This window comes from Chelonia mydas, chromosome 2, assembly GCF_015237465.2.
Source record: "Chelonia mydas isolate rCheMyd1 chromosome 2, rCheMyd1.pri.v2, whole genome shotgun sequence".
Lineage (NCBI taxonomy): Eukaryota > Metazoa > Chordata > Testudines > Cheloniidae > Chelonia > Chelonia mydas.
Window position 1 is genome coordinate 196,420,246 of NC_057850.1, and position 10,566 is coordinate 196,430,811.

A 10,566-nucleotide genomic window follows, 5' to 3' on the forward strand; every position below is an offset into this window, starting at 1 on the left:
CTTACTGTAGCAAGACCTTTGCAGATGGTTCTTGGTTACTCTAAAGTGCATAACGGTATTTCCTTTGTGGCAGATGGATTTAAGACTTTTAGTTCTCAATAAATGTAGGTTTACAATACATAACTTTACAGGATTTGTGTTGTATATAACAGGTTTGAACATATTATCTCAGAATTCATCTGCATGGCATTTTCAGCTCATCCAGGGCCCATGTTAGTATTTTAAGTAATAGGGAGAGCATAGTGATTGATAGCAGCTAAAGGCGTGATTTTGAATAGAAACAAAGGTTTTAGAACAGAAGGTGTCACATTAAACTTTGTCAGTTTGAAAAGTAGTAACGTTCTGAAAGTTCTACAAGTGTATTTATATGTAGCTAAATGTTTATATTTTGTCTTATACCTTCTTTATATTCAGTGTAATATTGCCTGGCAAACATACTATGTTTAAAGTTTAGGTTGTTCCCAAGGATGTTTTAGTTTTTTAGGCTTGCTGTTTTTGAATTGGCCTAATTTTTGAAAGGCTGCTGCTTTTTCACTGTGCTTTGTATGCACTAAAGAACAGTTGTGATCTGATTTGAGTAGTAAGTCTTTTGCCTATTATCTTATAGTCCTATAATTTTGAGAAGCTATAAAACATGAAAACTGTGAATCAAATTCTGCCCTCAGTTATACTGGTGTAAATAAGAAATAACCTGATTAAAGTCAATAAAATTACTCCAGATTTAAACTATCATAGAAGGGCAGAATTTGGCCCTGTTGGGTTCATTTCTAAATTTAAAAGCTACATTAACTACATCTGTTCATGTTTTGCTCCAAGTAAAAACAGATTGAAAACAAAAGATGTCATGGTTTTGAAAGTCCATCCAATTGTTTTTCTAAATATTATAAAATCATTTCTCACATCCTCTCTGTGTGTTGAATTTTGTGATGGAGGCATTTATCTGGTACAGAACACTGAACCTGGAAATATGTAAAATATTAATGACTTTTTAGTCTAAAAGAACTGATGTTGGAACAGTGATTTTGGTCCCCTGTGGGAGCTAGATCATACAACTTCTGTTAGTGCCCATTCACCCCCTGCATCATTTAAACCTTAATAAAATCAGGCTTTATAAAAGTATTCGGAAATACATAGTAGAGATCAGTCCAGTAAATTTTTTTACCCTTGTAATTTTACAAGAAACAAATTGGTTATTTCCATATTGCCACACAGATGTTGCAACAAAATGTCTATCTGCTCCTTTTAAAATACATGAAGAATAAAATGGAAATACAGACACTTTTGTTAGAATAGCAGTCTATGGCTGCAGGTTGAAATAGTTTGTAAGAAGCATCTGATTTCAGTCTCTTAAAATCACTGCATTTCCTTGGAAAGCTAAGGAGACACGCTTCAACTTAAAATTCATCAAATGATTTTTAGATAAGGAATTAGAGGTATTATTTCAGGGCAAAGGTTAATAGCAAACTACTGGAAATGTTATGTTAGTCATGGGCAATTAATAAAAATAAGGATCAATCTAGTATGTATAGAAACACTGAAGTGACAATATGAGGAAAAAATATTTTAAGTGAATCAAAGCTCTCTTTCTGAAATATTTGTTAAGCCAGCATAATTGTGATGAATCTTTCCTAAAGAACATCTGTGGTCCACATGTTCACCACATATGCCCAGGTTCTAATGGACAGTGTCAGGCTAAAAAACAAATGTCCTTGCTTTTGTTACTTATACCTTAGATAACTGCAGTTTGTTTCTTTTTCTTTTTCGCTTCCTATGATCTAAACAGACTTGTCAGTTTCATTTTCCGCTTCAGGATCACTAGCACAATGCCACACATTTCGGGTGGGAAGCATAGCAGGCTGCAAATATTTGAAAGACAATTTTCATTGTTTTTAATTAAAAATTTCACAGTATTTTTTATTAATATTGGATTTTGAAATTTTTTAAACAAAAACCTACATTATCCATCAATTTAACTGATGCTGTATAATTAAAAAAATGCAGAATACTGTCCCTCTGCCTATGAAATACACAGAAGACTGGAAGGAGCAGCATCATGCTGAGTGCATGTGTGGTCCATGCACTAACCTACCCCCATACAGCATGATGCCTTAAGACAGGCAGGAGAAATGTACAGCTAGGTGCACTTTGCTGCTGCTTTAAAAAGGAAATGTCTTCAACCCCATCTAGCATGTGGTGGACATCATGGCATATGTGCTAAGGAGCTGGCTACATTTCCTAATCAGATTCCTAGACTAGACCTCTTCGCCTATGTTACACTGGACACCACAGTAGCCATTCTCTCTCACTAGCACTCTTTTGAGCAATAGGTTGGATTTCTATCCCATTTTTTCCACAAAGGACAGTTTTCTAATACATTATCTTCTCTACCCAGAGTACCTGTTCACCACAAATCTGGATTTGGCCCTGTTTAAGTTTTCGGTTCCTCAACCACCATATTTATTTAAAGCATTTATTTTTCATTATTTCCATATGTTTTCCTCCATATCCATTGTTTAATCTGCCATCTGTGACCAAGACCATATATTTTAAATTTTCAGCCCTCCAAATAACACAGGATGAATTAAATCACCTACTTCTACTGTTTTCTCTTCTTTAATGGTTTTTTAAAAACTACACTTTGAAATTAGCTTCTGGACAAAGTATGTATGGCACCAAGAACATCTAAATTTCCATTGTTAGTGTATCTACAGAAAATATAGTAAACTGGATAAACCAGAGTACGTGAAGAAGGGGTCTAAAGGTTTCTGAATGTATTATTTGTTGGTCCACTAAAATATCACATTATCTTACTTACAGCATTAAGAAATAAAATTTTATAGAGCTAGTTTAAAAAAAATCCTTGAGCTAAAAAAAGAATTGTGAATGTTATATACACCAGACCCTTGCTAGAACACGGGATTTGGGATCCATGCGTGGTACCGCGTTAAAATGAATTCCAATTAAAGTAATTACATTTGGGATACATGGCTGCGACCGCGTTATATGCGAATTTGCGCTATATAGACACACATTCTAGCGAGGGTCCGGTGTACTTGTAATGTTTTGTCTTCGTAATTGTGTTCACATTTTGCAAAGAAATGCAGAGTCGCTGCACACTATATTAGCCAGTTTGTGTCTGCGCTATTCCTTTCAAACATTAAATACAAAGGCAGAAAGTACCCCAGATTTAATTTTAAGGTACCATAAGAAACCAGTTGCTAAATGTTCAAGATAAAACTGTATGTCTGTCTTTGAAGCAAATTAGCAATTGCTACATTTCTCATGGGACAGTCTTTTGTCATACATTTAGTCTGTTTGCCTAGAACATGTCTGAGTTGGAGTGGGTGCATTCTTAGATAATTTGCTATAATCTGGAAATGGTGTAAAGGGCATGTTCCTGTGCATACCTATGAACATATCCCCTTTTAAATCCACAATATCAAACAAACTTGTGAATCTGATTTTAAAGTCTATTTTAAAGGGAAAGGATCTGAAATAGATAAAGTTATCATATGGAGTAAGTTCACCTGCAAAGCCACCTCTGTATGTAGCAATGAGGAAGAACATATAACTTAATGTCTACTCAAAGGATTCCTTTCTTTTAAAAGGACATTATGGAACTCCTTTATCATAACAATTTACATGAGGCAGAACTACAGACGAGATATTTTTGAAGTATTTTTACTCTGAATAAGAAAAATTATCATACTAGAATTCGGGGGGGAAGAAATAAGAAGCAGCAGCCAGAAGACATCTACTAGCTACTAAAATACATTCTTAATACCCTGAGATGGATATTGGCTTACATAAAAGAAAATAAACAGAAGAAAGAACATACTGGAGTTAGATGAAACAAACACTAACTATGTATTTGGAGTATGTAAGGGATACTGCCTTGATCAATTTGTTTGTTTGTTAATATATAGCAGGTATGTGAAACTACTGAAAACATGTTATGCAAAAAATTCCTATTTTGTGATTGTAAAATAACATAACAGACTCTTGACACATTTAGTATTTACTTTAGATTTCAGGAGAGGCCTCCAGAATTTAAAACGAAAGTAATTTCTGACAAAGAAAAGTGGCGGGGAGGGAAATGAGGCAATGTAAAAGTACCAATTCAGCCCTTGTTTGTCCCTGTAAAACCCCATTCACTCCAAAGGAAGTGTAAATGAGAGTAAAATCTATCCCTTATTAAATGATACTTTGATGTTATCTTCAAGGGGTGGCTTTGTGAACTGTTACGTTGGAAGGAAGATCCCTCACCAGAAAACAGGACCCTATGGGAGAATCTTTCAATGATCCGAAGGTTCCTCAGTCTTCCTCAGCCTGAACGAGATGCCATTTATGAACAAGAAAGCAATGCAGTTCATCACCATGGTGACAGACCTTCCCACATTATCCATGTTCCAGCAGAGCAGATTCAGGTTAGTTTACCTTGGCCAATCCAATATAGCACTAAGTAAATAAAGCTTTAAATGCAGCAAAGGAAATCAGTGTTTCTTTTCTTCCTGCCAGACTAAACAGAGGTTTCTCAGTAAAAGATAATAGTGCACTGCTATCTTCCTTCACAATTAAAAGGAGCGTGTGAACATATACAAACTTACTTACATAGACCTGCTGGGTCAAATGTATCTGATTGGAGGAGGAATAATTGATTACTTATCTCAGACATCCTTAGCTAGGTTCACACAGTTTCGTTAGAGGTCAGAATTAGAAAGATGGCATTACTCTCTCTTCAGTTGTGATACTTACATAACCTACGAAGTGGAAGGAACTGATATTCTTAAGTGGTGTCTTTTAAAATCCAAGTACCATAGACTCAAATACTCAGCAGCAATGGTTCACTTCAAGCAGAAATGGAGGGAGGGGGACCAGACCTAATTCCTCATCCCATTTACTCCCAGTTGAAACTTGGGATGAGTCAATGTTTGTTTGTTTTTCCTTTAGAGCCCCTCTCCCACCACCCTTGTGAAAGGAGAGCATAGAGGCGCTTTCTTACCAGGCCTGCTGACCACTGGACCTTGGCTGGGTGCTGCTCCTCAGGTGAGCTGGCACGAGTTAAATGTGTCAGGGAGAGGGTTTCAGGACCCACTCCCAGATAACCGAAAACAGCTTATCTATATCCTTAGAAAAGATACGCTCGTTGAACTAGCCATGGTAGGCCTCAATTTTCACCTGGGGAGGTAGTTTTCCCTCTGCTCCACTGCATCCCAACACATGAACCAGATAGAAAATCACACAAAACATAGCAGAATAGTTCCAATATGCGTCCGTTTAACAAAAAGGAATTAAATAGCTTCGTCAGTTCAAAGATCTGAGATCAGCCTTTAACTGCTTCCCCAAAGGGCAGAAAATACCCATAGCATTCAGAGTTCCCAACCTCCACTGAGGCTTAGTGGATCACTTGTATTACCAATATGGAAAAATATTTACAAATCTACAAAGAATGGAGTTACCCAGCAGCCAGAAACAACATGAGTGTGTATTAAAGATAAAACAAACTGAACAAGACAATCCCTTAGGATATTGAGTACTAAAATAATTGTGAAAGCCTGGAAACTTACTGTTTGATTTAGCAAAAAAGAGAGAGAAATATCTGTATTAAGTAGTAAAGCAGCATTTGTTTGAAAATGTACATTGTTTTTAATAACATTACTTCTTAGGGGGATAAAAGGAAAAGCTTATGCACAGTATAAATATTCTAATATTACGCTGCTTTCTCAGATTGGCTTGCTTTGTTGATAAAAATTATGTCCTTCATCTTCCAAATGTTACTCACACGAGTAGTTGCATTATACTATATCAGTCTGACTATTTGTGTGAATAAGGGTTGCAAGATTGGGTATTTTGAATTTGTATTTACAGTATGGTAGGGAATTTTTTATACACTGTAATTGTTTGTAGATGCATTAATTGTGTAATTAATATATGTGCTAACTCTGAAAAGCCCTAATCCTGCAAAGACTTAAGTACATGCATAAAGTTAAGCACTTTGAGTAGGGGCATACGTCTATTTGGGACTTAAGTCAAGAATGGGACTACTTGCAGTGCATAAAGATAAGGATGTGCATAAATATTAGCAGGACTGGGGCCATAATTATAGTATCTGTATCCAGTGATGAGCTGCCAAAATCTTAACAACTGGTTCCCTATAAAAAGTTCTGATTTAAGGGATGTGCCACAGTATGTATTTTTTGTACCAGTAGGGTTACCATACGTCCGTATTTCCCTGCGATTTAAGAACCAAAAAGCCGGGCATGTCCAGGAAAATACGGGTGTATGTTAACCCTACCTAAAGTTCTTTTTTAAAAAGATGGACCTGAACTAGAAATGAGCTCCGTTTCACATGTGTGGGTCCCTGCCACTCCATGGGGGTGTGCTAGGGTGACCAGATGTCCCGATTTTATAGGGACAGTCCCGATTTTGGGGTCTTTTTCTTATATAGGCTCCTATTGCCCCCCACCCCCTGTCCTGATTTTTCACACTTGCTGTCTGGTCACCCTAGGGTGTGCACATGTGTGGGTCCCAGCTGCTCCCTGCCCTCCTCATTGAAGCAGGTGTGCAGGATTACTAACCTGGGAACTGCAGGCACCAGTGGACGTGGGGCCAGCTGCAGACAAGGGCATGGGCCAGGTCTAGCTGGAGGCAGGGGGTACAGAGCTGACTGGAGACAGGAGGGTGCGGGGCTGGCTGCAGGCAGGGCAGGGCGGAGGGTGCGGGGGGGTTCGGCATGGGTTGACTGGAGATGGGGGGCGTGGGGCTGGCTAGCTTTGGGCAGGGGGGTGCGGCAGGGGTTGGCTGGAGACAGGGCAGGGTGGGTGCAGCAGGGGCTGGCTTTGGGCAGGGTGGGTGCGTGCAGCAGGGATTGGCCGGAGACAGGGCGGGTGCGTGCAGCAGGGATTGGCCGGAGACAGGGCAGGGCGTGCGGCATGGGCTGGCTGGAGACAGGGCAGGGGGTGTGTGCAGCAGGGGGTGCTGGGCTGATGCGGGCAGGGGGTGCGGGGCCGGCTGGAGACAGGGCAGGGGGTGCGTGCGGCAGGGGCTGGCTGGATATAGGATGGGGGTGTGGCAGGGGCTGACTGCGGGCAGGGCAGGGGGTGCGTGTGGCAGGGGCTGACTGCGGGCAGGGGGTGCGGGGGTGGCTGGAGACGGGTTGGCTGGATACAGGGCAGGGGGTGCGGCAGGGGCTGGCTGCGGGCACTCGTGGGCAGAGCGGCTCAGATCAGCCCAAGTAGCAGGACGCAGCCCAGGCCCAGCAGAGCAGCCGGGGACCCACCAGGCAGCAGCGGGAGCCCCAGGGCCAGGGGAGCAGCAGCAGCACCAGGGCTCGTGCCCAGGGCCAGGTGGCAGCCCACATGGCTCCCGCAGCGCAGCATCCCTGGCGGCTGGAGGAGGAATTACATCACTTCTCAGCTGGAGCCAATCAAAGCCTCAGCGCCCCCTGCAGGGAAGCGGGTTAACAACCGGTTTGTGCGAGCCGGCTCCAGCTCACCACTGTCTGTATCTAAATTTACCATTATATAAGAACAATTAAAATATTCTATTAGAGAAAATCTAGATCTATCTAGTGTTCATTTTTTAAAACAATAAGTATTACTTTATTTAAATTGCACCATATGACAAGAAATTTGCTGATCCAAAATATCTTATTAAACCATTCTTTTTTGTGCTGTAAAGGAACATAATTCTCAGCCAAAGCAGTAGCTAACAAATTCACTTTTGATTTAAACATGATCTTATAATGTGCTGTGCTCCAGCCGGTGATGAGAAAAACATTTCTGTCCCTAGGGCTCAGTGCATCACCTTTTTAAAATGTCTTTGAATTCCTTGCTTCCAAACCTTCATTTTAAACTCTTGTTAATTATTTACATCATGATTTGCTTTGTCATATTCCTCTGTGATGTGCATCCTGGGTCATTTTATTGCTTGACATTTTGGAATGCTGGATGTTCACTTCTAGTAATAATAATGCAACTTATTTAGCATTTTGTATCTTAGCACTGTATAAATATTAACTCAATTGAGGTAAGTATGTATGTTTATTCCCAGTTTGTATGTTGGGATATTGGAACACAGGCAGGTTAAGTGACCTTCCCAAGGTTATACAAAAAGGTACTGTCAGGGTGATGATTAGAAATGAGGAGTTCCAAGCTCCTGATTATTTATTTATTTATTTTTAATTTTTTTGTCTTTGTCTAGACTAGGATTTTAAAATGCCATGTCAGAATAAGAGAGAATATATTAGCTAACACATTTTCAAGTCTAGTGTAGACTCGAACATGTTAAATCCTAGGCCCACCTCTAGGCTTAACTCTGCCAGTTAACACACATTCAAGTTAGCGTGCCTCGTCTGCACTTGACTCTTTAAATGTTAGTTAGAAAGTGTTACCTAACATGTCCTACCACCATATCGTCAAATCGTAATCTAGACAAGACCTGAGTATTCTACCAATATTCCTCCCCTTCTCCCACCACCCGTTCACAGAGAGGGGAACTAATTTGTATTTTAATTCTGACTCATTGGGCAGTAGTAAGTCTTTTTTTAAATCTCCAGGGCCTTTCTTTTTAACTTGACAAATTATACTTCGATATCTGGATTTGTGGGGTAGGATAAAAATATCAGCAAAAATACATTTACCAAATGATTTACTTTGTCTTGCAGCAACAGCAGCAGCAGCAACAGCAGCCAGGTCCCAGACTACCACCAAGGCAACCAACAGTGGCATCACCAGCTGAATCAGAGGATGAAAATCGTCAGAAACCCCGACCACGAACAAAGATTTCTGTTGAAGCCCTGGGAATCCTACAGAGTTTCATACAAGACGTAGGCCTATATCCGGACGAAGAAGCAATCCAGACTCTCTCGGCTCAGCTTGACCTACCCAAGTACACCATTATCAAGTTCTTTCAGAACCAGCGATATTATCTCAAGCACCATGGGAAGCTGAAGGACAATTCCGGGCTGGAGGTGGATGTTGCAGAATACAAGGAGGAAGAGTTGCTTAAGGATTTAGAAGATAGCATCCAAGACAAAAATGCAAACACACTTTTTTCAGTGAAACTAGAAGAAGAATTATCAGTAGAAGGGAACACAGAGATTAATGCTGAATTGAAAGACTGATCTAAAAAGTATTATTTTCATTCAACAGTGCCACTGGTATTTAATAATGAAATGAAAATTCCATCTTGCATTGTGTCAGAAACCTCTCTTATTCATTGTTTGGTCAATGAATCTTCCAAAACTTGCACAAAAGTTGGGGGGGAAAAGAAAAGAATAATGCAGACTGCACTAGATGTTTTACTCTGTTTTACAAACTGCTTTGCAGCTACAGATGAAGCGTTGAGGATTGTTTGATATTAATTTGTGTTCACTGGCTACACTGTGGTGTACCCAATAAGCATGATACCAGTGATTTTGATTCTGGAGCCTTCAGACAAGCATTACAACCTTTGTGATTTGTTTCTCTCTCTTTTTTTTTTTTTTTTTAATTACTGTAACACTCCACACTTGGTCTTTGGAAACTCACGTTTATTTAAAAAAAGAGAAGAGTTTGTTACTCTTGGTCTATTGTATGTTACAAAAGAACTATAGACTGTGGAATGCAGTTTAAAGATAACATATGCCAACAAATGCCTTGTATTATATGGCACTGCCGTAATTCAGATTTGTTTTTGTTTTGGAAATAAAGGTCACTGTATTTTTTTTTCTATTCTCATTGTTATATGATTTTAAAAAAATGAAAAGAAAATGTGAAACACAATTTAGTCTTTATTTATTTGTAGATCCTGCAGCGTCATGTTGTAATTAATTTTTTGGGAAGTTTCCGTTAAATGTAATATTGCTTCTCTTGTTATCATACTGATTTTTTTTTCTATTTATAAATGTATTTTGATGGGCAGTAAAACAAAGTGTCTTAAAAGTTTTAAATAGAGAAAATGTGCTTTACACAGTTGCCTATAAAAAGTGCTCTATGTTATCCAAGCAATTCATACTATAAGCTTCACTCTTATTGTTGTATGCAATTTTTACTATCATGCAAATAAGCTTAGGTAAATAAAACTAATAGATCACCTTAGAAACTTATGCAATTAATGTGAAAATAATTGATGTTTGCAATGTGTCTTCCTTTGGTTTACAATCAATTTTAAAGCTACAGCTGTATAAATTTTCTGTATAAAGGTGTATTTCTTTTTTATGAGTTTATTGCTATGAAAACACCAGTTATTTTGTTACAGCTGGCTGTTTTTATAAGTGTATCACAATTTTCTTTATGCAGAAATGTTCTGACTAGGAGTGGTTATTGACTGTAACTACACAATTAAAATTGTTTGTATGGTATGATATGGCAGGGTTTGTCTGCTTATGTGTATATCCTAAAGAAATATCTCTGCTCTAAGTGCATGTTGTACCTTCTTGCCACCACTTCGAAGATGACTTTTTTCAATTGTTAAGATCACAAAACACTTTTTTAAGATGACCTTCTTAAAATTTGAATTTGGATAACATACTTTAAAAAGAAACACAGTCTGATTATGAAAATCATAACCTGTCTTTTCTTGGTT

At 38.8% G+C, this 10,566-nt stretch overlaps 1 protein-coding gene across 39 annotated transcripts in view; it reads left to right on the forward strand.

Annotated features, from left to right (window-relative positions):
* Window positions 1–10,347, forward strand: part of SATB1 (SATB homeobox 1) — a 108,416-nt gene extending 98,069 nt beyond the window's left edge. For 15 of the 39 annotated variants that reach the window (XM_037890444.2, XM_043540954.1, XM_043540947.1 and 12 more), the window contains 4 exons: window positions 4,224–4,427; window positions 4,951–5,046; window positions 7,313–7,321; window positions 8,669–10,347. In XM_037890444.2, coding sequence (XP_037746372.1) covers window positions 4,224–4,427; window positions 4,951–5,046; window positions 7,313–7,321; window positions 8,669–9,124 — 765 coding nt within the window. In that variant the 3' untranslated portion in view covers window positions 9,125–10,347. Of the gene's footprint in view, window positions 1–4,223; window positions 4,428–4,950; window positions 5,047–7,312; window positions 7,322–8,662 lie in introns of all 39 variants that reach the window. The other 24 variants (XM_043540966.1, XM_043540974.1, XM_043540968.1 and 21 more) reach the window with 7 other exon arrangements.
* Window positions 10,348–10,566: the final 219 nt, after the last annotated feature.